This window comes from Antedon bifida, chromosome 3, assembly GCF_963402885.1.
Source record: "Antedon bifida chromosome 3, ecAntBifi1.1, whole genome shotgun sequence".
NCBI classification, from domain to species: domain Eukaryota; kingdom Metazoa; phylum Echinodermata; class Crinoidea; order Comatulida; family Antedonidae; genus Antedon; species Antedon bifida.
In genome coordinates, this window is record NC_136228.1 from 8,276,338 (window position 1) to 8,303,433 (window position 27,096).

General features: G+C 34.3%; 4 protein-coding genes and 1 long non-coding RNA gene across 10 annotated transcripts; 2 read left to right on the forward strand and 3 right to left on the reverse strand.

The window, feature by feature from the left end:
* Positions 1-445: 445 nt before the first annotated feature.
* LOC144836798 (sperm microtubule associated protein 2-like) lies at positions 446-6,251 on the forward strand. Its single transcript, XM_078691659.1, has 8 exons — positions 446-620; positions 1,923-1,974; positions 2,171-2,233; positions 2,980-3,114; positions 3,397-3,534; positions 3,859-4,000; positions 4,347-4,460; positions 5,075-6,251. Exons 1-8 carry the CDS (start codon positions 605-607, stop codon positions 5,363-5,365), a joined length of 951 nt encoding a protein of 316 aa, XP_078547785.1. The 5' UTR covers positions 446-604; the 3' UTR covers positions 5,366-6,251.
* Positions 6,252-6,395: 144 nt separating this feature from the next.
* Positions 6,396-10,227, reverse strand: LOC144836808 (nucleolar protein 16-like). The gene is made up of 5 exons (XM_078691675.1): positions 10,067-10,227; positions 9,690-9,798; positions 9,007-9,115; positions 8,185-8,297; positions 6,396-7,350 (listed from the first exon to the last, which is right to left on the reverse strand). Exons 1-5 carry the CDS (start codon positions 10,162-10,164, stop codon positions 7,204-7,206), a joined length of 576 nt encoding a protein of 191 aa, XP_078547801.1. The 5' UTR covers positions 10,165-10,227; the 3' UTR covers positions 6,396-7,203.
* A 119-nt stretch (positions 10,228-10,346) lies between these two features.
* On the reverse strand, positions 10,347-18,256 carry LOC144836780 (uncharacterized). 2 transcript variants are annotated; one of them, XM_078691633.1, is made up of 6 exons: positions 18,172-18,256; positions 17,642-17,740; positions 16,784-17,257; positions 16,016-16,498; positions 15,802-15,843; positions 10,347-15,605 (listed from the first exon to the last, which is right to left on the reverse strand). In XM_078691633.1, the coding sequence occupies exons 2-6, from the start codon at positions 17,652-17,654 to the stop codon at positions 11,119-11,121; spliced, it is 5,499 nt and encodes a 1,832-aa protein (XP_078547759.1). In that variant the 5' UTR covers positions 17,655-17,740; positions 18,172-18,256; the 3' UTR covers positions 10,347-11,118. The 2 variants fall into 2 exon arrangements, with proteins under 2 accessions (XP_078547759.1, XP_078547760.1); XM_078691634.1 differs by lacking the exon at positions 15,802-15,843.
* Positions 18,257-18,314: 58 nt separating this feature from the next.
* On the reverse strand, positions 18,315-25,022 carry LOC144836787 (inactive rhomboid protein 1-like). Of its 3 annotated transcripts, none has more exons than XM_078691640.1 (9): positions 24,957-25,022; positions 24,130-24,321; positions 23,320-23,922; positions 22,414-22,768; positions 22,021-22,188; positions 21,161-21,339; positions 20,730-20,787; positions 19,933-20,105; positions 18,315-19,397 (listed from the first exon to the last, which is right to left on the reverse strand). In XM_078691640.1, the coding sequence occupies exons 2-9, from the start codon at positions 24,268-24,270 to the stop codon at positions 18,939-18,941; spliced, it is 2,136 nt and encodes a 711-aa protein (XP_078547766.1). In that variant the 5' UTR covers positions 24,271-24,321; positions 24,957-25,022; the 3' UTR covers positions 18,315-18,938. The 3 variants fall into 3 exon arrangements, with proteins under 3 accessions (XP_078547766.1, XP_078547767.1, XP_078547768.1); XM_078691641.1 differs by having other exon boundaries at positions 24,130-24,318; positions 24,957-24,972; XM_078691642.1 differs by lacking the exon at positions 24,957-25,022 and adding an exon at positions 24,880-24,895 and having other exon boundaries at positions 24,130-24,318.
* Positions 25,023-25,305: 283 nt separating this feature from the next.
* LOC144838663 (uncharacterized) lies at positions 25,306-27,051 on the forward strand. Of its 3 annotated transcripts, none has more exons than XR_013611687.1 (3): positions 25,306-25,316; positions 26,313-26,499; positions 26,760-27,051. It is a non-coding gene; the product is annotated as an uncharacterized LOC144838663 (long non-coding RNA). The 3 variants fall into 3 exon arrangements; XR_013611686.1 differs by lacking the exon at positions 25,306-25,316 and adding an exon at positions 25,362-25,407; XR_013611688.1 differs by lacking the exon at positions 25,306-25,316 and adding an exon at positions 25,381-25,407 and having other exon boundaries at positions 26,346-26,499.
* Positions 27,052-27,096: the final 45 nt, after the last annotated feature.

The following is a 27,096-nucleotide window of genomic DNA, read 5'->3' on the forward strand; positions in this document are numbered from 1 at the left end:
AACATGATTTTTAAACAACAAAATGTAAAAACAATGCATTACTATAGAGAATCGCTGTACAAACTAAACGCGCACGCGTAGAGCGTGCATGGAGCGCACAACCAGAGCCGTTCCGAAATTGCTATTTTTGTTGTTTTTAATCATGTTCGCAGTAACTTTATAATTTTTTTATTATTTTAACAAAAACCTTTAATCAAATTGATTGTTTTGATATTAAATTCGATAATTAAAGCCTTTTGAACGTTATACATTTTCAAAACAAAAGACTCAACTCCATACGCTACATAGGAATAGTTGGACACAAACATGGCTTCTAATCCATTCGAAGTCGTAACTCTCTCTATATATGGCTCTGTGTATGTATCAACTATAGCGCCCTCTACAATCAGTATACTACGGTGGGTGTTGGTGGTATCTAAGACCGCGCGTCCTGTATCCAAGGGGATTAAGCAGCAGCTGAGAGAGAGAGAGCTAGAAAAGTTGTCATCTCCCCCGGCCCCACACGACACGTCCACTATATCGACGGGAAAAGGACGTGTGTAAATAGGCCTACAGAATGTTAATTTTATAATGCATTTATAATATAGGGATAATAACAGTGAGCATGGCGGATGTTGAAGGTATAAGACCTAATTAATAAGCTAGGCATATAGGCCTAGCCGCTAAGTAAGAAGGGCTTTTAGTTAGGCCTGGCCCGAGCTAGATAGAGTAGTTAGAAGCCCTCTCTAGTCTAGGTGGTAGGCGCGCCTAGCCTATAAAATAATTAGGTTCTAGGCCTAACTAGGCCTAGAACCTAAACTAGGACTCAGGGGTACAGCCCGAGTAGGAGTGTTGTTAATACTAATAAATAGAATAAGGTTTATCGCAGATGGCAAATTATTGTGAGGAGCATCATGGCATAATTACGATAGGCCTATAGGCTATCTATATAGTGGGAAGGAATTAGGGGGAAAAAACGCACCCAATGTGTTGTTAAAATGATAATAATTAATATTGTATTGTTACCGTACACATTTTTACATCATTATATGCCTAGAATTTTACCAATGTTATCGAGGGCCCTTGAAATAACCAAATTATTATAATTTGACAATAAAGTTATCTTGAATTGAATCTTAATTAAGTGACTCATTGATTATTCGAAGTCCCAAATCTTATTTTCCCAACCTGGTTTAAAATAACTCGCCTTATAACGCAATGGTTGAATTGGGATGGACGTAACACAATACAAAAGATCAATATCCAAGTGCAATTAAATAAAGAACTTTGATTAATCAATGCACTACTAAAATATTGATTGGTGTTCAATAGATCCTTAGTACCAGCAATAAGCTAAACATGTTTTATCAAAGAGATACTGTAGCATCAGTTCTTCAAATCAATATTTGGATTTAGACATGGTTACAGTACACCCTTTCAATTCCAAGGTTTCCAAGCGCACCTTGTTAATACCTTTGATTGGTGTATGTCAATTTTGTTGTTGTTCAAACTGATAACACCTTTTTTTATTGCCATAGTTGTCAAGGCCTGCATTTATATCACAGACCTACGACACACAGTGGCGGATCCAGGATTTTGAAATAGGAGGGTGGGGGAACTAGGGCCTAAAAATGGTGAAATGAAGGGCTGAGCTTAATTTGATGTCCTATCTTTTGCATTATTATTTGCAAAAATTGTAATGTCTTGCTAGAGTATAATAAATATGTGCAATGCTCCTCACATTAATTAAAATAATGTGCAAAATATTATTATTTCGAAAATCTAGCTTGGGGAAAGGAAATATGCTGAAAATCTAGCTTGGGGAGAGGAAATATGCTGTAATATTGATAAATTAAAAGCATGAAGGAAAACTTTTTTTTCTGTAAGGTATTCTATTGTCTTGATCATTAAATTAAAATTTTTATATTTGCTTTATCTTTCAGTTTTGATAAATCGTGAACCACAGAGTAGGAACAATCAGGATCTCAGAGGAAGGTAGGAAAGCTTAAATAAAAATTGTACATGTTATTGTTCGGCTACCAACTTGCACATTAGGCTTAAATAAATGCAAGATCAAATGTTTGGTTACAATGTAGAGTTGCTCAAAACAACTTCATACTACTAGTTTTTTTGCATAAACTTTTGAAATGTTGATTAATTTGTATTTTTGGTATTTGTTTCTTTATTTTAGGGAAAGATGTATATATTTAGCTACTCCCAAAACATGCAAGTCAAACTGGCTAACAGCAGTTGGGTAAGATACTCTCATTTATTTCCCTATTATCCAGGCATATGTAAAAACTACAGCCAACCCTTATTCAAAGGGTACCCTCTTTTCATTAACTATGGTGTTTTTGTATTTTGTACTCTACTTGTTTCATTGTAGTAAAAAAAAAATTTGTTACAATCATTGTTTATGTGGATTCTCAAAAAATCGTAAAACAAAACATTGCCATTGTTTATGTGGATTTTCAAGTAAAAAGGGCTTTAGAGTTTAGAGTTTCCAAAAGACTTTACATTGCACTTAGTAAAACATAAAAATACTTTCTAAAAAAACTATAAAAAAAACAGACTCTTTGGTTGAGCAAACTTATTAACTATCTAATGTATTGATGAGTTAAATATTTTTTTAAAAGAAAGGTTGGTGATGATTTAATGTTTAAAATTAAATTATTCCATAAAAATGTTCATTAAAAATAAGAGGGTTTTTCCTGAGGGCAGTAGAATACTTTTTGTAAATAAAATGTTTCTGAGTAACTACTAACAATTTAGTATAGTACTCTGTAGGCAATCTGAGCCACTTACTAACTAACCGCTTTATACTTACTTATGATATTCTTAACATGATGAACCACCAGCAGTAATCATCATACACTTTGAGAGGAATCCTGATCTGGAATTTGTAATAAAAAATAAATCATACAATACAATGATAAATTCACATTTTTTGGGATAATTTCTAATCAATGTACTGTACACCATCATTTTTCTTTGAAATAGACCAAAGTTGGTTTGGGGAAACCAAGAAATGATGTGGCCGTTATCAAATGGTGCCCTCAATGCTGAACCAACTGTACGGTTATCTCAGCTCTCAACTCCAAAGAAAGACTTTCGAAATCCAGGAGATGGGAAAAAGTAAGTGCCATCTATATTACACTCTACCCATGGTGCTTGCTCACTTCAGAGTAGTGGATTATCTCGTTAAATTGGGATGATACTTAAAGCTCTATCTTTTCAAACTTTATGTGACAAAAAAATGTGATGTGCCCATATATGGACATGATGTTATATTACTACCATATTTAAGCATATCACTACCATATTTGGCCACATCACACCTTTTTTTGTCAAACTAGTTTGATAGTGTAGACAGAGATTTTACATTTCACTATACAAATAATGATTTCCTCTTTTCAGACACATTCACGTGTACAGTTGTGGGCGGAACTCTGTAATTTTGGAGGTAAGCCCACTAGCAATGAGGTCAAATGGCTCCGAACGATTAACAAATCTGTCACAGTTTAAGAAACTTCCTGTTGCATATCGAGAGGACAGGTAAGGGAATCAATGTAACAATGTGTATAATTCAATGAATTATTAATCATAGTGTCTTAAATATAAGCCCACCCTGGGATATCAGCCACTCACAAATTTTGATTACTTATGGAATATAAACACCAGTACATTATAATATCTCCATAGTTTTACACACACACACACGGAGCATCAACAACTGAGATTTGTATGGTGTGTGTTTGTTGTTTGTGAACTCCAGAGTTTTACTAGGTGATGTGAAAGGGATATAAGATTAGATATATTATTACTAAGAATCATGAAAAATACTAGATTTCACCTTTAAATTATTTTTCAAAAATACAGAGCCAAGCATGCCTTCAGCTGTGGACGAGAGTCTCCTATCTGGTCCGTCAGCAATGCTGCTAGACAAGCTGCAGAAAAAGAACATTTAGAAATGTTAGCTCGGTCAAAAACACCACATAGGGATTATCTGCCAGCACGTGAGGTAATGTATTGTGGAAGCATGAGGCTATTGACACGGCCGGCCATCTGTGCTAATAGCCAGTAACTAGTTGAGCTTCTAAAGCTCTGTCTACACTATCAAACTAGTGTGACAAAAAAGTGTGATGTGCCCAAATATGGTAGTGATGTGCCCAAATATGGTAGTGATATACCCAAATATGGTGGTTCTATGAATATCATCATGTCCATATATGGGCACATCACATTTTTTTGTCACATAAAGTTTGATAGTGTAGACAGCTTTATAGTTTTAACTTAACCAGTCTGTAATAATATCCCCAGCTAACATGTTATTTCATGGAATTCAAAGTAATTACCTTTTATTTCAGATTGAAACTACAGTTGGAGCTGCCGCAAAAAGAGCAGTGGCATCTGCAAGGCTTGAGACTCTTGCCAATCCAAAGGCACGCTCACAAGGACCATTCAGGGATTCTATATGGCCAGTAAGTTATCAACCATAAAATGCCATTTACCTCCATTCTAAAGATGTAGCATTTTATTCCCTTTTCACATCTGTATAAATTGTAACAACTTGTAACCAGGTTTGATATCCCGATTTATTACACACATTCGCGAACCCTGATAAATCTGGGAAGGAAAGCGTAGTTGCGCGCTATTTGATTACTATGATTGGTCAGTTTAATACCAGGGTATTCTCATCAGTGTTTTTCTCAAAATTGTATTCACATTATGCAAACCTGGTTACAACTTGTTACATTTTGCAGATGTGAAAAGGGTATAAAACTATATGCTTAATATTTATTTAAATTATACTAAATTTGCAAAGCACTATACTTGAATGCATGTGTAATCCTCTGCCCATACAGACAATCAGAACGAATTGGTGTCTTTTCTTGCCATTTCAAACACCTTTATAACCCATTCTATCCAGTTTCCTTTCCAGTCAGACATGTAAGACATTGGTCACTTCCTGTTCATCTTCAACACTTTCCACTCCCTTGCCAGACATGCAACAGTCTCTCCCAGCTTACTTGATTCTGGTCTATTTCTCAAAAAGTTCCATCTCAGTTTCAGTATTTTTTCTTATTTGAAACAGGTATCTTCCTCTGTTATGAAAGCCTCAATATCACCTCGACAACTAGAACTTTCAAAACCAAAGAGTTTAGTCGACGGCTACCTACCAGCACGATCGATTGCATGGGAGGTTAAAAGGTCAGCAAAGCGAGCCATCACTACTTCAAGAACAACTGAACTTGCACGACCAATAATGCGCGATACGATGCATCATTTACAATTTAACCCAGATGCCTTTGTCGTAAGTGAAGCTGCTAAAAGAGGGCGGTGTCCTCCAAGAGTTGAAGAGTTGGCTAATCCAATCCAACGTTGATTTAGTTATTTCACGAAAACAAATATTAAATTTATTTCAAGTAAAATGATATCAATTGTAATCTTTCTTTTCTTTCCGTATAGCAATACTTTGTATAATAATATTTTATTTGCACGATTTTAGTTTAGAAACATATTTAGGCTAAGCTTACATCATCTAGTATTTACGACATATAGGTGGTCTTTTGAGTAGATTCCACATTATTTTCACTGGAAAACAACACTGTTAGTATATCCTGCTAGAGATAATATATTAGTTTATAAATCATAGATAAAATTGAATTACTGTATTGATTTAAACAAATTTGCAATAAAAATTGCTTGCCAAGAAGCTTATTGATACTATGTTAATCAAACTATAATTAGTGCAATGAATACAAATAATCACCCAGGAATATAATGGAATCATCCGTATTAAAATTGTGTAAAAATTCCCAGAATTCAAAATCAACAGAAATTTACTGTTTATTAAAGTTGCCTGTTTATCTAGGCAGGAGTATAAAAAGGTATATAATTAAGTTTGCAAGTATATAAGTACTGTATTTAAATTGTTTTACTGCACAATTTTTTTTTCCAATGCATTCACTGGCATATGTCCCACGGGGGTCTGGCAGTGCAATGTCTTTATGTAAGGTTTGTTTTTCTCTTCTACTGGATATCTGTGGCTAACTAGCACCCGACTGACACAGTTTATACTCTCAACCGTTTTTGTGACTAGAAACTGAATTATAAGCTCTTTTTGCTGGGCATTTATATTCCAAATAACGAAAAATACAAATATGCTACCTAGTTAGTGAAGACAGTGCAATAAATTACGTCCGAAATTGGGTATCAATGCCGTTTTTAAAAATCTATGTATATCAGTGGTTACTGTTTTTGTCTTCCAACATTTATTCTGTATATTTCTTTAAAAATACAAATTACAGTATTATAAGTTTTTACTGTCTCTTTATATCTTATGCTGCTAGTGTACAGGACAGAGGAATTATACACATAATGAATAATGCATTGAAAACGATTCTACCAGTCTGTTTGGATGCCTATATTCCTTTATTTTTCTATGTATATTTAGTATTATATTTTAACATTCACTATGGAATTTACATATTATCACGTAAATGAATGTAATTTGGTATAAGGAGCAATAAATAATGGGTGATGTGATGAAACTGTTGTCAGTATTATTTGTTATAGCAATTATTAATGGTAAATGTTTCAGTGATTAGATAAAAACAATAGCCACAGGAATAACTTGATGGACAAAAATAACATATACTTTTAATATTAGGCCTCTATATTTGAGAATCTTTTGATGTAAAACATCTGTCTGCACTATCAAACTAGTTCGACAAAAAAAGTGTGATGTGCCCAAATATGGTAGTGATATGACATCATGTCCATATATGGGCACATCACATTTTGTCACATAAAGTTTGACAGCGCTTTAAACTTGAATCCGTCTCCTAGCACAGTATTGTCTTCAGTCTTGTTTGATATGCCAGAAAAACCAATACCAACCACCTCAGATTGTTCTAAGTAAAAGTCTGCACACCCCTTCTTCCAGCTTTCATTCCATCTTGTTTGAAATGCCAGAGAAACTAATAACCATATACCAGCGACTGTTCTATGTAGACACTGTACAGTCTCTGCCTTCACACCCCTCCTTCCAGCTTTCCTTTTGTCTTACAGTATTTTAAATACCATAAACTGTGCCAACATATCACCGACTGTTCTATGTAGATACTGTACAGTCTCTATCTTCATACCCCTCCTTCCAGCTTTCATTTTACACTGTGTGCCAAACCACCATACCAGTCCGACTGTTCTATGCGATGCCGCCTATGTTTCCATACTCTCCTCCTTGTTACTTTCCTTTGATTTTAGGTACTCGTTGTACTGTGATGGAATCTTCTTAAACAAGTTTATTGTCTGTCTAATTTGCTTAGGTGTTTCTTGGTAATAGTTCTTTTTATCTCTTGCCATTGCCTGAAAAATGTAGTTTGATATCAGAATTTGAAAGTGTGTGTGAAAATCATAGTAGTGCCTGTTTATCAAGCAGAAACATTCAGCCTTTGAGTGACTTTTTACCTTGTCATCAGTGCCTAAATTAGCTAATTAGTTTTTCTCACGCTTATTGGAAATTAATGGTTATACAGGATATATTATTATTATTATCAGAATTAATAATACTGTACTACTTAAATTAAAATTCTATTTTATATTCTACTGTAATAATCTGAACATCTATTAAATTTATCAAATGAAAAAAATATATGTTTTTATTGTCATTTATGCATGTTTCCCACTATGTTTTCACCTGTTTCATGCTTTGTACTGTTCCCGTTATTAGTGGGGTTTGGAGTTATTGCTTAACATGATGGGGAGCAATTGCAATTAATAAAGATAAGGAAGTAATACAGCAGATTGTGGTGTCCGTTTTCCTTCAGTTGACTCTCTTTACAGAGTCAGTTGTCTCGTCATATTACAATTGACGAACTTCATCCCCTTCATGATGTGGTTATCAGTCCTACTATTCCCAGAAGTGGACATATGAGAGTTCTTGCTGTTGTTACCAAAAGCTATTGTGATTCTTTTGTTGCTAAGGGTATTTTCTTCTTTAATGAAGATCATAAAAGGTAACTTTTTTTGTTTACCTTCTTGATTGTTCTTTTTAAATTTTTATATCTATTTTTTTTATGTATCTTTGTTTGCAAGAGTGTAATTTCTTTGGACTGTTGGAGATCTAAATAAAGTTTTTCTTTTCGTATGTTGTTTTTTGAGGCCAATAAATAAAATGAAAATCAAATAACCAAAACAAACCTTGTAATCCTCTCCATACTTATCCAGCATATATACACAACGCTGAACGACTGGCACAGATAACCTTATTGTGTTTTTAGGATTTGTAGGTAATTTTGATATATCTTCTAATTCTGTAAAAAAATAAGGTTAATAGATTATATGTACTGTAATGTTTCAATTCATTTGTACTACATGGGTGATATATGATATCTTTATCATACCAAGATGTCTCCAATTAGGGACAACATTTTGGACATTTATTGTTCCTCAGAAACATAAATAGAATCACTAAATATTGGTTGTAATTATGTTTCACTACTGTGGAGTATCTTTGCATCACGGAGTTGAGTAATTGGTTAGTTGTTTTGCCCTACTCCTACCCAATAAATTTTTTCTCAAGTGTTCTCAATGTACTTCAAATTACGTCAGAGTAGGGAAAAACATCTGACCAAACAAGGATTGCTTGCTATTTTATGCACTTTTCAATTGTATGACCACTACACTCCGTCATTTACCAATAATTATTGACGCAGAGGTGCATCAAATGTCAGTGTCTGTCACTTTCGCACCCACCATATCATGAACAACATGGTCACCATGTGTTAAAATAGGTGCACCATGGTCACATAGAGGCAAGTCACTTTTTTTTTTACACACATTGGGGTTGTATAATCGGTCATACAATTGAGTGCATTAGCCATATGCCAGGAAAAAGGTTGTCTTCCATTTGAAGATGACCTCTGCAAAGCACAAACTGACAATTTACGAGCTACTGGGTAAATAAGCAGTACAAAAGGTACAGCGCTTAAACTGGCAAATATTATTTTATTTCTTTTTCACCTTCAACAACATGAAGTTTTGTTGGGTCAGTTTTTTTCTTCTTTCTCATCTGCTGATTATCAACATCCATTTGTTCAGATTCTTTTAAATGTTTTGGTTTCATCACATCCTGTTAAAAAAACAAGTTTATAATCAATATGATTAATATTAATAAATAGTTTTTTTTTAATCTAATAAGGGATGATGGCAAAATTATTTTACTGCAAGTATCCATAAAAAGAGAAAAACATGCTGTAGTTACTGCAGTGACTGATCTGGTCTATAATAAACCAGTAGTTATGGTCACACAATATAAGGGGACTTTTTTCATTAACAGTATCTAAATTAAGAAAAACATGCATTAAACTAAAACAATAATTACTTATAAATATATTGTTTGAAGGTTTGCATGGCGAAATCAAATGTTGATATAAAGTTTGCGGTACACCACGTGTTAGTTCTGAAAAGAACTGTTGAGTTTCTTGAAAGTTTCCTGGACTTTCTGCGTTCTCACTCCTGAGGACGATCAAAGCATATTGATCGAAACGTCGAGAAACTCAACAGTTTTTTTCAGAACTAATACATGTGGTGTACCGCAAACTTTATATAAATACTTATAAATAATAACATCAAGAACACAGTTCTTAATCGTAGTAATATTATGTATTGCCACATGAAAAATCAAGAATTTCAATTGTTCTTACCTTTGTCTTTGGCATTGGTACAGATTCATTTGGATCATAGGAAAGCCCCATATCTTTCATGTTGTTTTTGATGGTCTTTTTTGGGTCCCAGTTTTTTTTAATCTGTTCACTACCAGCCAGGAGAAAAACATTAAATAGTATAATATTAATAGATAAATTAAATCACTGAAATGTTACCACAAACTCTATTAGAGCTTACCAAAGGTAGTCTACCGCTACTACTTACTAAGACAATATGTTTCTAGTAGGGTTAGTAGACTAGTAGTTACTACACTTCTTGACTCAAACAGCCTGGACCTGTTCTACCTATATATAGCTCTCTCTGGGTGGGCCTAGCCTAAAAAGTGTAATAAGTATTCAAACTTCATTTCATTTACCACAATATTGTTGGCTGTTTGGTCATTTTTTTCCATTTCTTTCTTCTGTTTACATTGTAATTGAATTTTTTACGATTTCTAGTACGTTTGTTTGCCATAATGTTGAAGCTAAAATGAACAAAAAACGCGTGTCTCACTCTGAGGCGGCGTGTGGTAATAATATGGATGATCTATGATGTCATTGTTTGTTGCTATTATTAGCCAATCAGCTATAGGAAAATAATTTGACCTACTTATCGTGTAACCGACACCTATCAATGCAGCAAAACAAAAACTTTATTTTCAATATAAATTAACAACAAATACAAAATGTCATATATTTAAAACATTGTTTCCTTGGAGAGATTATATTGTACATTATAATAATGATACATTAACAATAGAGTTTACTAACATAAAGTAATAAATAAAGGAGTAATATAACAACAAATAAGTTCTTAATTTTCTACTTAATTTTCTACTATAGAAATGATGTGTAATAAATACAATAATGATTTTGACTTACTTACTTATTTTGGTTTACTCATAAAATATATATTTTCATATGTCTGATTGATAAACAGTAATTGTAACTATCTGACTATTATGTAACTGCTAATGCTACACTTGCCACTGTCACCCCACTGTTCATAAAAACAATTATAAAAGTATACCTTAAAGTATTTCCATTTCACCCATTACAAAAAAGTTGCACCAAACAAATGAAAAAGTAAATTCCATGCTTCTTATATCCTATTTCTTTAAACTAAAATGCATGCATAAGTTATTTAGAAACTAAAATAACATTTCCACTTCTGACACTTAAAAAAAATGGTTTAATTACGGTATATCAGGGAGTTACAACTATGAACGACTATTGTTACTAAAGCTACTTAGCTCACAATTGTATACTTCATAAAATCAACAACAGAGGGCCTAGTTACAAATACAGAATTACCAGTAACCCATTGTACAAAGACTTTATACCAAACATGTCATGCTATGCTTAAACACTACAGTGCTGGCCTAGTTTTAATTCATATCAATTACCTTAGATGATTCTTAAGCTCAGTTTAAAAATCATCCAGTTCTGCAATAATGCCCTTCAGTTTTCTTTTAATTGCATCTTTATCAGCAATGTTGTTATCATCAATTGTCAATTTAAAAGCCTTTGTCTCAACCTGCCATGAGTTGACCATATCCACAATAATACCATCATTTAGTCCACAAGATGATAGTATCACAAGTTGGGGGATAAAACTCAACAAAGATGGGGAACACAGAGAATATACAGATTTAAACAGCAAAGCGAGTGACATTCCATCAATGTCACTAAAGTCGTTGTTGTGAAGTCGAAGTGTGTTGAACACACGAAGTAACCGTCTTGATCCTATCTCTGAAAATGCTTCAATTAATGCCAGCAAATCTTTACTTTTTAGATTACAGTTATCTAAATATAAACGCATCAGGCTAGGAAGTGCTGACAATATTGAGACTACCACATCCTTTTTCAAGTTACTCAAATCATTATGATGCAGGAATATATCGGTCAACCTTAACTTAAGTTCTCTCCTTGAGAAAACTCTTTCTATGTCATATAGAAAGGTACTTGGCAAGTGACAACTATCTAACTTAACGACTTTAAGTTGAGTTGACTTGGAAATGCGTGAAGCGAATATCGCCCATTTAACTTTGCTAAGATCATTTCCTCCGATGTCAATTGATGTTAACGTTAGGGGGATATTCCTTTTTGATGCCATTTCAGGTAAATATTGCACAACGCCAACTGGTAGATTACAACTTCTTATTACAAGGTGTTCCAATGCAGGAAAGCAGTTAGAGAAGGTAGTAATTACTGCTTTTGTAAGCTCTTTGAAGTTATTACCAGATAAGTTTATGGCTTGTAATGACTTCAATTGGATTTTGTTTGAAGATGACATCGGTAGGTCTTTCATGATGCTGCAGGTGAGTTTACAATCACTCATGTCAAGTTTCTCTAAATCAGGAATGCACCGTGTCAGTGTAGAAAATGTGTCGCTATCAAGACCATGGAAATCATTGCCTTTCAGAAACAGATCAGTTAAACTCAAAATCATGTTGCTTTCTTGACATCTGTTGAAAACATCTGCCAACACATTGCTCTGCAGATGACATCTATTCATATTGAATACTTTTAACTTTGGTGAGACTTTGAAAAGATTAAATAATGATTTCGCTTCCAATAAACTAAGATCAACTTCGCTTAAATCCAAATTTTGCCACATCAATTTGTCGTGAACTCTACTTACAAAGTCTCGAAGGTTTGAAGAGGATAGAGAGTATTCACTCCATTCAAAAGATTTACCACTGAAGCCCACGACTTCCACAAGTGTGACATCATCAATATCAGACAGGTCATTGCTTTTCAAACTCAGTCTAATATTGCCGTTTAACTTAATACCATTCTTCTCGCATTCATCTAATATGTTTTTGATGCATTTACCTGACAAACTGCAATTGTTCATTTTAAGATAATTAAGTTGCGGGGACAGCCTGAGCAAAGTAACAAACATGTTGCCAGTGATAGAAGCCAAGTTGTTGCCACTTAAATCCAATCGTCTCCATGAAAATGGATCATCAGAACCCAGCATGCTTACATTTATCATGCCTGTTAGGTTTCTAGTTGAAAAAGAGTAATTGCTCCATTGAAGAAAGGTTTCATGATCTATTGATGAATCCATTCTATCTCGTCTACCTTTCCTTGTGTTGTCAGACAGACAGATCAAATTTAACAATGCAGAAAGTGACATATCATCAATGTCCGATAGATTGTTGCCTTTCAGACTAAGGATGTTCTCTTTCAATACAACACCATTTGTTTCACAATTGTCTAATACATCACTCATAACACTACCAGACAGATTACAATTGTCCATACTAAGTTTGCACAAGTTGGGAGATCTCTCAAATAAACAGGCTAATGCTTCTGCAGTTGTTGAGCTTAGGTCAAGTCCACTTATGTTCAACTTTGTCCATGGCAATGTAACTCTACAATCGATTTCACATACATATGAAAGAAGACTTTCAAAGTTAGCCACTGAAAGATTGTAATCGTTCCATTTGAACGATTGCCCACTCAATTTTACCAATTTAACCAGTGATGCACTATTAATATCCACAAATTTGTTGCCTGTTAGGTTGAGTAAGTGATCGCTGAGAAGAACTCCATTTCTATCACATTCATCCAACAAGTTACTTAAAAACTTTGTAGTCAGAGAACAAGACCCGATATCTAGATATTTAAGCTCAGGAGCAAACCTAATCAAAGTAGCAAAAGATGCACCATCGGTATCTTCAAAATAATTGTGGGATACTATCAGTGAAGGTAAGAATAATTTTACCTGGCGACTTTCTAATTCGTTGACAACTGTATTAACAATCCCACCAGATAAATTACAATCACTCATATCAAGTTCTCTCAATTTTGGAGTGGTCTGAAATAAGATTACTAGTGATAAACCATCGAAATCACTTAAATCATTGTTTCTAAAACAAATGTATTCTAATTTGAAGAATGATTCTTTGTCATTGTTGAGATCAGAAAAAACAGCATTCAATGTACAACCCTTCACACAATTTAAAGTCAGGAATCTCAAATTGCTGCTGGTATTTAGCACATGGCTAACAAACTTAGAACTTAACAGCTTCTTTTGATTAGGTGCTTTAAACTTATCAAAACTAAACTTATCTGAACTGTATGTGAACTTAATTTCTTCCATTTTGTCGGTAAGAACATTGATATCATCATCAGTCAGTTGTGCTAGATACTCAAAATATGATTTGTGTATACAAAAGTGACTACCATAAAGTCCGTCTATCATGATTAAAATGTGGACTAAACTTGTAAGAACATCTATAGTCTCTGTAGATTTTTGTGATAACATGAGCTGGACAAGTTTCTCAGGTTTGCTTTCGTATTTAACAAAGCAGTCGCTCATCATCTGTAATAAATGTTCATGTTTACCCAGGTTTTGTTGCCCGTCTTCATTCTGAAAACATAGAACCATTCTAAATGTCTCGCGCATTTCAGAACATTTTCTTCTCATTGGAGGTGACATGACTTTATCCAGGTTATTAAGCACATCTTTCTTGTATTTCTCTTTAACATATCTAAAATATTGTGCTAATGAGAAGTAATTAGAGGCTTCATTTGTTAACCAATGCTTCAACAATTCACCAGCATTGACACCTAAGAACTCTATTGCAAATATCCTTGTCATATGCAAATATTCGTTTGATCTTAATATCTGGAACTCGTCTGCATCCAGAGTATCATTATCAATCTGGACAGAAAGGTAGAATCCTGCTACTGCCTCTGAGATCAACTTGTGCGGAGGTGTATAAATCTGTTTGAGATCATCATGAGCAACTGGGTTCTCTTTGTAAACAAATCCTGGTTCAAGTGCTAGTTTAACTAACTCATCATCCTTCACCATTTCCTTCAAAAGAAATCGATCAATTGTCAGTTTATTTGTTTTTAAGCCTTCATACGTGTACTTTCCCAAAGCTAAAATAGCAACCCTCTGATTCTCTGGAATTCTATCAAATTCATCTATACACTCTGAAGCTTCACTCCCAGATTTATTTCTGTATTGATTCAGAATGCAACAAATCAGATCTTTGAAAAGATCAGACAGATCAGTTGGAAGTTGTTGTTTTTCTTCCCAGATTGTACAAATTTTGAGCAACAAAAAAGGTGATGAGCACAACTCAAACGCCTCTTTGTTACTTCCGCCCCGCATATGGGTGCAGATAGAATCCAGGTTAAACTTTCTTACCAGTTGTTGACCCAGGTCGACTTTATTACATGATTTGTAATATTTACCAATGAATTCATGTATGCTAGCTGGGTTGAATCCTTTAACTTCAATGTGTGCTTTACAGCATTGTTCAAACTTAGCAGTATTTCCAGGACGAGATGTTAGTATCACACTGCTTTTTCTTAATTCTAGGTTTTTAAACAAAAATATTGGACTCGTAGCACCTTCTTCCAACTCATCTAAGCCATCTAACAAAAGAACTAATTCATTATCGTGGTCTGTTATGAATGTTTCCAATACCTTTACAGGATCTTCCTGAATTTTGGTGTTTTGTCTAAAAGTTTCTGGCATAATTGTCTTCACAGCAGCATCTACAATCGTTTTTCTTGCGTGTAAATCTCTCACATTTATCAGAAAGAGTAACTTATCAGAAAATGTATCATCAACACCAGTAGCCCAATTATGAGCAATATATTTAAGCAGGGTGGTTTTGCCCATTCCACCTTTACCTGTTATAAGCAACTTACATGCCTCTGTGGACTTCATAAAACCTAACACCTCTTTTAATATGGTAGGTCTACCTTCCTCTTGTATAGAAATAGGTTTTACCATGTCACCATCCACTTGCCGCAAGTTGAGGTCAGTAAACAGACTTGTAACATCTACTGTGTGACCTTCGTGCCAGATGGCTGGTGTCATTTTGTTCTCGTCTTTATACAACCTCCTCATCCAGGATGACAAATAATCCCTGATTGTTTGGTCTGAAAGTATAATTATTATTCAAAATATTAGAACAAGGTTATATAGTTTTTACAGCATTCAGTTGTTTTAAAACATCATTATAAATGGAAAACCAAACAAATCAAGAGTTTCTCAAGTGCGATTGGACTATTTATGGCCTAGCCCAGAGTATAACCATTTTGTATTATCACTAGGGAAGTTTCACAAGAATATCACCTTGATTACGTCTGAATTTCACTAGTGTTACACTCTCGGATTCTGAAAAAAAAAATTTACTAAGGTTAATGCCGGTGCGCCATATAATTGGTAAAAACGTATGAATGCTTTAGGTGATTACAGCTAGCCTGTGGATGGGGGAAACTTCCAGAGAGAAAGTGAACTTAAGTAATTTATTTTCTTTATGTAATCAAACCCCACCACATCTACTCACCTTCATTTTGCTTTAGTTTATCAAGAAACATTGAAATATTCTCTTCTGAAAGACGATCGTTTTCTTGAAGATATTTGATCATTTTCCATCTAGAGCGGTGATTTGATGGAACTTCATACTCGCAGCAAATTCGACGAAGACGCTTGTTGGAAAGGCTTTTTCCAAGACGCATTATATTCTGACGGTGTGCTGAAAAATGTATGACACTCACTTGGTCTGTGTATGGCTGCATATACCTTTCAATAATCTCCTTCAAGTGATCCAGTCCTGTTACTACAATCATTTCATGCAGAATAGAGATATCTGTTGTCTTCAAATAGCCTGCTTCTTCAAGTAGTTTGAATACATCAAATGCAGTTTTGGCCTTCCATAAGTCTGCCTGGACATTGACATGGTCTGCGCATAAAACCTTCAACATACTTACATATTCTTTACTCTTGTTTTCAATAGCTTCAGACAAATCCGAAAGCAGTTTGTTAAAATCTAGTATTAATATTTAAAAAAGAAATTTTAGATTTTTAATTTTTGTTTTCTTCAGTGAAAACAAGCTGGAGAGAGAATATAGATGAGACGACAAGACAACCCCCATGTATTATTAAATGAAATATAAATTTACAACATTTGTAAAAATATTTATAAACATGAAAAAAGGCTGACCAGCATGTGGTTTTTCGACCTTACAATTTGTTTGATGTACAGTACTATTCTTGCATTTCACAACCAATTTAGGGTGTATGGGTTGGTAAGGTATTTCTTGAACAGACTTACCTTCAGTTGCTTGGCTTGACTTCAAAGTATCAAGAAAAGATGGCAACGTCTCTTTAGTTAAAACACTGCTATTCTCAAGATGTTGAATCAATTTCCATGGAAAACGAAAGCTACATCCGTATATCTGACAGATCTTTTGAATTTCTTCAACTGATAAGCCTTTTCCAAGATCGATCACATCTTGACGAAATTTAGAAAACATGTCGATTTCAACTGCGACAGGGTATTTCGCATACCTTTGAATTATTGGCTTCAAATGGGCCAATCCTGTGATCTCAATTGTTTGAATCAAAATATCGACATTGGTAGGCCTCAATACACCAGGTGCTTCAAGAAGTCTGAATATATCAAATGCAGACCCAGCACCTTCTAACTGTGTTATAGAAACTGGAAAATCTCTGTAAAGGACTCTTAGCATCTCGACATCTTTTTTAGCAATGTTTTCACAGAGTTCGACCAGCAGCTCCAACAAATCTGTAATAAATATGTATAAATAAAAGTATTTGCCTTTCTACCAAAAAACTAAAACAGCTGGTCACGCCAGCAGTACTCATGAAATGACTCCACATCCTATGTGATCTTTTATAATCAATTACATATTCTTCTACAATATAAATAAACAAAGATTAAAGAAAGCTTACTAAAATTAAAGTACTAAAGTTTAACAAAGACAGGTACCCCGAGCATCCAAATATCATATGCCAATAGAAGAGGATAAAAACATATATTATTAGGCTGTAAACGAAGATTGTTATAATATTTTAAAGCACTCCAGGCTGTTTTATGAGGTGCAGGCTTTGATTGTTATATAAAAACAAATACCAATATAATTTGCATAAATTATTACTGTAGGCCTACCTGGCTTGTCCATCTTTCTCAACTGTGAAGTGTGTTAAAGTGGACTGTTATTATCTCCCCTTTTCCATTCCTATCACTTTTTCTTTCTTCATAATGAGACTATTGACATGAAGCAAAATTACAGTGTCAATTAATAATGAAGAAAATTGAGTGTAGAATCAGTTGGGTTTCCTAACTTCAGATATAATACTTGATAAATACTGTACCTTATTAAATTTAACATACATAAAACATCATTAATAGCCTTTCAAAATACATTTCTGTAAATGATACAGTCTATTGTACAAGCTAAAATATATAAATTATTATTGAAAAAAAGGTTTTACTAACAGGTATTGCAGTACTCAGTATGTGTAAGCAATTTTTAATCCTAGTATTAGTAATGTATCCTATTTATATCCTATTGTGGCTGTGCATGAACCCGTCTGTGTGAGCTTCCAGACAGGATGTATAGTAGCCGTCAGGCATTGCACAATACTAGCTAGAGTATATAAATTGTTAAGGATTACGACAAACAAAAGACTACTCACAGTTAAAGCTGTATGATACTATCATATCTTAACACAAAATACAAAGTATATTTTTGTATTATAACACAACATGTATTTTAATACATAAGTACAGTAATACAATGTATATTTTGTGTAAAGGTATGACTACAACGGATCAAATGAATCGGAACGAATTGTTGGCAGCTTGTGACTTTTTCCGACTGCTTGTGTACGAATCAATGAAATCCACATCTTAATAACAATATTGATTTTTCATGGAATGTCACAATAAAAGAAAAGCATTGTGATGATTTTGTTTAGAGTGTTCAGTCGACATTAACATACGTCTTAATGCAACAATGACATCAGCAAATTTGGATTTGTATTCTGATCTATTTTCAAAACTCTGTAAAAACCAGAACTATTAAATGTGGGTTTTTATTATTAATAATACAGGGAAGTAAATTCACCCTGAAAGCCAATTTTGTTTCTGCTTGTACTGTACGTATTCAAAACCTGCCATACTAATAGCTTATATTCAGTACTGACTGAACAGAACTGAAAAAAAATATTAATTTTCTCTTATGTGAAAAAACAAAATATTAAATAAACACATGTTATAATACATCATTAAAACACAACTGCAATAAAAATAAAATTAATTAATTTTAACCTAAAATCTGAATGCATTTTTATAAATTTCACCTACATACAGACATTTTTTTTTCGATATTCTCAAACAATGTTAAACACAAACAGATTAGGTATCACTTAAAATTAAAGTTACATAGTCTATACAGTAATTCCTAAAAAGGTTTGTATGTTAGCCAAGTATGGTTACACATAGTGTCTGTATAAGGGATGCAATTAAAATAATGACACCAGCTACAAAATTCACTGCTTTGTACAATGTAAAACATCACTATTAGTATAAAAAACCAAGACAAAAGGATAGGCGTCATTGCACACACCAGTAGACGTCTTCGCATGACATTCCATCTACCAAACACAATGTATGGTAGAAATATGATACCAGTTACAATACCTGTTAAGAAACCGCCTATCTGTGCAAAATTATCCACAAACGGTAATGTTCCAGATACAAGGAAAACAGCAAGAATTGTTAATGTTTTTATAAAGTCAATAAATGTTGATTGCGTGAGATTTTTGGACTGGATAATTTCGATGAATGTAACACCAAGAAATCCACATACAGCTGATGTCGCGCCTACTTGCGGCATGTACGGTATGAAAATACCAGACATCTGTATACAGAAGGAATGATAAATTGTACAAAACACAATAATATTGTCATTCAAACAATTTGTTATACAGTAAATATAAGCGTTTATTATGCCATTACAATCTGTAATGTTAGAATAGACAGAACCATAACAAATGTATTATACCCTTTCTCTGTACTTAACTGGCTGCAGTGCTTATTTGGAAGCCCTATCAAGCATCACTACTTATTTAGCAGTAGTACTTATTTAGCAGTAGTACTTATATAGCAGTAGAATAGCAGTAGTGCTTTAAATTCAGCAGTAATGCTTATTTGGCAGTAGTACATTCAACAGAAGTGATTATTACATTCTTACTCAACAGCAGTGCTTATTTGGTAGATGTGCTTATTTGGTAAATGTACTTATTTTCCAGCTGTACTTATTTGCCAGCAGTACTTATTTGCCAGCTGTACTTATTTGCCAGCTGTACTTATTTGCCAGCAGTACTTATTTGGCAGCATTACTAAATATTCAACTGTACAGTAGTACTTATTAAGTATAGTAAAATTAATCTTACCAAGTTTCCAGCAAAGATACACGTTAAATATATGATGGCCACTCGGACACCTCCAGCAATAGCTTCAATTGGACGAAGTATAATCGACTGAGCAATAGAAGTAAGTAGAATATGAATTATTCCATTATGGTAGAATAGAGGCAGAAAAAATCTCCACCATTGATTTGGAGCATCTAGTAGAAGAAAGTATATATTAGTAAATAAGATATGATTTGATACTTTAGTCGCTCAAATACAGTCTACCATCTGTCAAATACAACAAAGAAAGTTTAAAATTGACAATACACATTCTAATGCCAGTGCCATGCCCTACATAATCACCACTGAAAAGTTTTACAATCAATAATGAGTGAGTGACCGAGTGGTTAAGACAGCGGAACTGTAATTAGGAAGCCATAACATCGGCAAGGCTTACTTGCTCCATGGTTCTGGTGGTGGAACGAGTCTAACGGATAAGGAATATAAACTGTAGGTCCAGTGTACACATCTAACTCATGTGAACCTAGTACATCTTTTGAGACGAGTGTGGGGGGAGGGGGATACCCCAGTGTAATAGTACGTCACAGCCATTGATCATAACTGGGCCCTCCAGGAGACCAGTCTTTGACTGAAGAGGTCACCCAGTATAAATAATACAAAAATAATGGATCCTCATCCACTCTCAGTGCTTCACAGTATAATCACAGCATCAAATATTTAAATGGTCAACGTTCTGTCTCTCTTGGACAAATTGTCAACTGTAGCACTAGCATTACATTGAAAACGACCAGATCAATTTATTTTCAAAACTGACCTACCTGTGTTAATTTTTACTTTAATTTTGCCTAGTGTACATATATCTTCCAAGCAATTTACCTATAATAATAAAATATCAATATAAATTATGTTTACTATTCTTTGCTTCTTAATTATTTACACTACTACCATGATTAAATTAAGACCATAGGATTTAAGTGAGGTTATACAGCACACCTTGTATGGTGACAGTTTTTCTTTGTTTTGATACACGTTTTTTAATGTGTTTTTTTGTAAAACAGTTTCTTGGACACACCTCCATTTCTTGGAAAAGTTTAGTATCCAAATAAACATATACTGCATAAAGAAAGATTGGTTTTTTACTGACTGTGCTTTACACACGTTAAGGTAGATTTAAAACATAGCGATTTATTTAGTAGTACACTAAAATATTGACTAGGTAAAACTACAATTAACTTAACATCCGTATTACCTGCCTACAATGCTCATAAACATGTTGGTGATATGTTCCATGAAGAATCGCACAGTGTTCATGGCTTAGCATTTCACATCTGCCAGTTAAGCCTACGCAGCAAGGCCTGATGATATGAGCTACATAGTTGGACCCAGCCATCCTAGCGCTGCATACAGGCAAACTCCATGTCCCAACACCTTGTGTAATATAAAAGATAAGCATTACTTTTCTAAAAAGTAGTGACTCTCTCGAAATTGTTTCTATTAAATAGTGACAGCACCGGCGCAGATGGGAAACATGCCCGCCCCCTCCCCCTCCCCCTAAAACTTTTCAACAGCAAAATCATTAAATTGTTGAAATGAAATAGAAAGCAAGACATCTATGACACGCATGCCATATCTTATGTAAAAAAATACAGTAAGAAGAATATATTTTGCGTGAATACAACCAGTGGCGCTTCAGGACCAGTGCCTAAAAAGTGTGTGTAACCCAAAACCCAAAATCCAAAATAATTGTATTCTTCCGGGCGGAATTTTTGAAAAATCGATTGAAACGACCTATAAATTACTCAAAGAGCCGGACTCGCTTCGCTCGCAAAGTATTTCATTTTTATACGTCCCGTCACTATTAAAAACGGATCTGTGCCATTGTTTGACAGTAATGAATGTCTCCGTTAAATTTATCACAAACTTTGGAGTCTAATAAGATTTAATCAGGAATGCAGATGTGTTTCAACAGAAGTTGTCATAAACTAGAGGTTTCTCTGCTTTAATGATACTTTCTCACTAGATCTTAATTATCTTTAATACTGAAATACATTCTGATAACAATTATGGCCTACATCTATTCAAAATAATTAAATCAAATTATACAGATACCATAAGTCAATTTCTGGCACTCTTTTTCTGTAGTTGTACCCGCTGTATTGCGTATATCTATCTCACAGCATCCTAGTGGTTCATTCCAATAATAAAGGTTATCTTTAGCAGATTCAATCTTAATAAAATGATCTTTGCGCATACAGGGTGAATACATTGCCCCAACTCCTGAAAAAAAAAATAAAAAAATATTCACAGCGGTGGATCTAAAAATAATTGTACAACCAATAAAATATGTGGTTAATTTGTTGTTTTTTTTAGTCAATTTCCAAATGATGAGAATCTGATGACACAACAAATTTGTATTTATAGAAATAGAAGAAATCCTGTTCATAGAAACAGACGATTTATGAAACAATTAGTAGTATCAAAAATACCATACATTTGCTGTACCTATCCAATATTTTGCATTTGGTCCGATCCATACATTAGGGTACGTAGATACCGATATGGTTTCTGTTCCAATAAATGTTTTTACTCCCTCCGCATAAGTCAGTTGTTGTGTAACACCAATTGGTGCAATTCCACCAAAGTAGCACAGAACAGAGAATACAAACAATTGCGTAACTGTGACAAACGTCGAGAAGATAGGCTTGTGTTCTTTGTAAACTTGTTGGTCAGCTGGGGTCACTACAATTGACCTTTCATTATTCTTATTATCCTTCGATAAGCCAGTAGCTTCAACTTTCACACTGCACTTTTCTTCTTTTAAACTAACTTCTTCATGAAGTCTCATCCAAGATTCTACCTGTTGAAGAAAAATATTGAAATGTTCTAAATAAACTTTGGCACAATATTTATAGTTAAGATGTATTGCTACACTGGGTGCTGTAAACTGACCTGTATTGCATACACTACAGTCAACTCTTCAAACACCGGACTTTTCCGGTTCAAAGTTCAAAAACATATTTAGAATATCAGAATTTGTGGGGAAAACAAGATATTTATTAGGCAAACCCAAGCATGAAGGTACCAAATATATCTTATACATCCAATGTTGTCGGCAGGCATAAATTAGAGCCGCAGACATGCCATATTGATCTGGTAGTTTGAAAAGCATAGTTGATAAAGTATGAGTCTCAACAAATACAGTATCTGATCTTTTATAAAGATTATGGTATATAGGAACTCCCAATCCTAAAATCTTCTTTTGTAACTAAGAATACAGATATTTTAGTTTTAAAAGAAGAAAAGTGCAGTGTAAAAGTTGAAGCTACTGGTATTTTAACAGCTTAATCTTTATCTAAACAACACTTTTAACTATTGTTCGTAAAAATTCACATTTGACAACACAATTACCCATTGTTTGTGAAAAATCTCATTTGACTGCTTGGACAACCTAACAACCTCTTTAAGCTTTTCCAAGTCTCCCTTACATTTGTCACACTCCCGTACTCCTGTGACATCCTTAAAACTACCTGATGGCTCAATGTCTGTCTCGCTATTGTCTGTTAGAACTACTATATCATCCCCATTATCAATTACCACATCCAGATTGTATTTCTTTGCTTCAGATTTGCTGAAATTCTTATTTTCATCAACATTAGGATGAAATCGAACCGATATCAAGCTATTCTTCTGACTTCCTACACTGGCTGTTTCTTTATCAATTCCGTCATTGTCTTGCAGATTTTCAGAAACAATATTCCTACATTCAGATTGTGTATTAGGAATTATATCTTGAGTAGGTTCCGAATGGTGCATAACAAAGCTATCCGAGTAACTCTTTGAACATGTACCTTTTCTCATCTCTTTTTCATTGTTCTGATTTGGAGCGCTGACTGCAGTGGTGATTTTTTGAACTCCAAAAGTAGTTTCTTCATTATCGTCTGCTTCGTCAAACTCAAAATTATTGAAACGTTTTGGAAGAAGGTTGAGTAATGAGGGAGCAATTTGTCTATTCTACAAAAAAAAATACAAAAGAAATTATTTTAAAAATAAATAAAAACTGATGATAAAGGACAGCCCAAATAAAATGTTACAAATGAATAGTACATTCAATAACAAAATATTTTTTTTAAATGTTAAAAAGGTGTTTTTTATGCCGAGATAATAATTGTTTAATACTTTTTTCATCAAAATTACAAAATATATTACTAGGCCTAGTACCTTGGCTTTAGTTGTAAACTTGTGTTGCCAAAATTCCAATTGATTGTCTTCCAAGGAGATACCAAGAAAGCTAGATACACTTCTTGCTGCCCTTTTGCCAACTAGCACAGAGGTACTGCTGAGAGATCTCATTAAATCCATGTTTATTTAATTAGAGCTACCTAGTTTCTGAAACAGAAAGCTGCCACTCTACTGAAAAAAAAATGTAGGGCCTTTCTAATGTTGTTAACCTTCAAACTCAATCTTTTATTTTTGATTGAAATATATGTTTATACTGGGTAACCTCTTCAGTCAAAGACTGGTCTCCCAGAGGGCCCAGTTGGTGATCAGTGGCTGTGATGTACTAATATACACCGGGGTAACCCCCCTACTCGTCTCGAAAGATGTACTAGGTTCTTTAAAGTGCACACGAGCTAGATGTGTACACTGGACCTACGGTTTATAGTCCTTATCCGAGAAGACTTGTTCTACCATGGAGTGAGTGAGCCTCGAACCCGTGCCGATGTTATGGCTACGTAATTACGGTTCCACTGTCTTAACCGCTCGGCCACTCACTCACTTCATTTTAATGAACTAGGCCTAGGCTATATCATATGGTCCATGTTATAGGTATGAGGTTAGGTAGCCAGCACTGTGCACGGCCAGCCTGTCTGATCTGAGTTAATAAATACGGCGGTATGGTAGCCTACCAGGTAGGCCTAGCCTAGATACATGTGTCTAGGACAAGTAGCCTTAATTAACATTGTTTACTTTTCATAACCATATCTATTGATAATTTAGTTCTTATTATTCTTAAAAGAGCAAGAACAATACGCTCACAATCTTACACAAATACACATTTCTAGCCTCGAAAAACACACTGACAACAAAATAACCACCTGTGTGCAGTCGAGTCTCGTCGACCAGCCGTCGTCTGCTGACAAAAAAGTTATTATCGTCGCGTTGGCGCTATGATGATGTATACATAGAAAATGGTGTAAAAATTGTCTCCATTTATGCATGTAAAGTATAGGATCAACAAAATATTTTTCTTATATTTTTAAAAAATATAATTGCATATTTGACGGTGAATTCGATGTGCAAAGCTAAGAAAGAAGTACTCTTGTGGCATCATGCAGCAGCAGCAAAAAAAGATTGATACAAGCAGAGCGCCATCAACGAGTAACCAAAAGAAAACTTTTTCATCAGTGTGTTTTTTATTTCTTCTCTTTCTATTGGATATTGGATACCAGGTCTAGGCCTAGCCTAGTTTCCTATTAAAACCTAATACATTTAGACGTAGGACTAGGCTTAGTAAAATCAATATAATCAATATATTAAAATAAATTCCGACTTTTATTTTAGTATCAGCCTACTAGGCTACATTCTAGCCTACCCTCTACTGCTAGAGAGGCCAGGCCTAGCTAGGGCTAGTAGTAGATAGCTAGATAGGCCTAGGCCTAGGCCTAGTACCTAGGCCTCTAGACTAGGCCTAACTAGCCTAGGCTAGTACTACTAGTAGTTAGGACTAATGTAGTAGGCTAGCTAGTAGTAGTTCCTAGCCTATCTATACTAGAATGACAGTAGAGGGAAGGAGGCCTTGTCTAGTAGTAAAATAACTAATTAAGACTCAAAAGCTAGGTTATAATATATGTCTAGGCCTACACTATCAAACTTTATTTATGCGACAAAAAAATGTGATATGCCCATAATGCACTTGTCAATTGTATGACCCACTATACGACCCCCGGGAGAGGTGCGTCATGGGTGCGTCATTTACAAATAATTACTGACGCAGGGGTGCGTCAAAAAACCTAGATGGTACGTCACATCAATGAACAAGGTGTGTCAATGTCCGTCACTTTACCACCCACCATATCATAAACAACATGGTCACAGTGCGTCAAAATGGGTGCGTCATGGTCACCTAAATGTAAGTCACCTTTTTGACGCACGGGTGCGTCATGGTATTCAAAAGTATGACGCACATCGGACAAATGACGCACCTCTCCCGGGGGTCGTATAGTGGGTCATACAATTGACAAGATTTGGACATGATGTTATATCACTACCATATTTTGGCATGCCACTACCAAATTTGGGCATATCACCAGAGTATTTGGGCACATCACACTTTTTTGTCAAAATAGTTTGATAGTTCATATGTGCAGGTATATCATTTGTATAACTTTATCTTTTTATAGGAAGTCATTAATTACCAATGATAATTTCTTCAGTTCAGTTGTGAATGTTAACTAAAGTAATCTGTGATATGAAAGATGGACAGCTCACATGCAGAAAATAGTTACAACCATCATTCAGCAGCAAAAACTCTTGAAGAATTAAATCGACAGCTAGCAAAAAACAAGGAATTTTTAAATAAAGTGACCTGTAAGTTCAGTATTGAACGTTTACAAAATAGGTTACAAACCCTAATTGTAAATTGAAATAATACTGTAGATGAATTGATTTGATCATCATTATCTATTACACTATTCATTGATTTGTGTAGAAATTGCATGCGTTAATTTCCATGACTCTCTTTTGATGGTCTATCATTAACTTTGCGATCAATATGTTTTCTTTTTTTGAGTTCTTCTTTATGTTTCCAATCTAGGCCATGCGTTCTCAATTATATATTTGTTTTACAGTACAATCACATTTGCTAAATATAGACTTGGCAACAACTTTCAATCCACATAAGATGGAATCTCTCAGGAATATGGATGAAAGCTGCAAGAAATGTTCAAATACCATACACGAACGCAACAAAGATGATCTGAATACAGAACAACAGCCTATAGTGGAATAATATTTGTTTTCCTGAATAAATATGTTAAATTATTTATTAATTATACATATTATTGGACTAATAAATATTTTAGTTCTTCATGTTTAAAACTCAACCTCTCTCACTGTTAACTTAAATTTTAACATAAAGTTGTACCTTCTGTTTGTTATAAAGAAAAAATGAATTTGTTTACAATT

What these genes read in the sequence shown, in the direction of transcription:
- LOC144836798 (XM_078691659.1), top strand. An exon ending in AACTGGCTAACAGCAGTTGG is followed by an intron (nt 2,234 to 2,979) that starts GTAAGATACTCT and finishes TCTTTGAAATAG; the next exon opens with ACCAAAGTTGGTTTGGGGAA. An exon ending in AATCCAGGAGATGGGAAAAA is followed by an intron (nt 3,115 to 3,396) that starts GTAAGTGCCATC and finishes TCCTCTTTTCAG; the next exon opens with ACACATTCACGTGTACAGTT.
- LOC144836808 (XM_078691675.1), bottom strand. Translation starts at nt 10,164, where the DNA reads ATGGCAAACAAACGTACTAGAAATCGTAAAAAATTCAATTACAATGTA. An exon ending in TACCAATGCCAAAGACAAAG is followed by an intron (nt 9,116 to 9,689) that starts GTAAGAACAATT and finishes TTTTTTTAACAG; the next exon opens with GATGTGATGAAACCAAAACA. An exon ending in AAAACTTCATGTTGTTGAAG is followed by an intron (nt 8,298 to 9,006) that starts GTGAAAAAGAAA and finishes ATTTTTTTACAG; the next exon opens with AATTAGAAGATATATCAAAA.
- LOC144836780 (XM_078691633.1), bottom strand. An exon ending in GTCAAGCCAAGCAACTGAAG is followed by an intron (nt 16,499 to 16,783) that starts GTAAGTCTGTTC and finishes TATTAATACTAG; the next exon opens with ATTTTAACAAACTGCTTTCG. An exon ending in TAAACTAAAGCAAAATGAAG is followed by an intron (nt 15,844 to 16,015) that starts GTGAGTAGATGT and finishes TTTTTTTTTCAG; the next exon opens with AATCCGAGAGTGTAACACTA.
- LOC144836787 (XM_078691640.1), bottom strand. Translation starts at nt 24,270, where the DNA reads ATGGATTTAATGAGATCTCTCAGCAGTACCTCTGTGCTAGTTGGCAAA. An exon ending in AAATGCAAAATATTGGATAG is followed by an intron (nt 22,189 to 22,413) that starts GTACAGCAAATG and finishes TTTTTTTTTCAG; the next exon opens with GAGTTGGGGCAATGTATTCA. An exon ending in GTGCCAGAAATTGACTTATG is followed by an intron (nt 21,340 to 22,020) that starts GTATCTGTATAA and finishes ATATTACACAAG; the next exon opens with GTGTTGGGACATGGAGTTTG.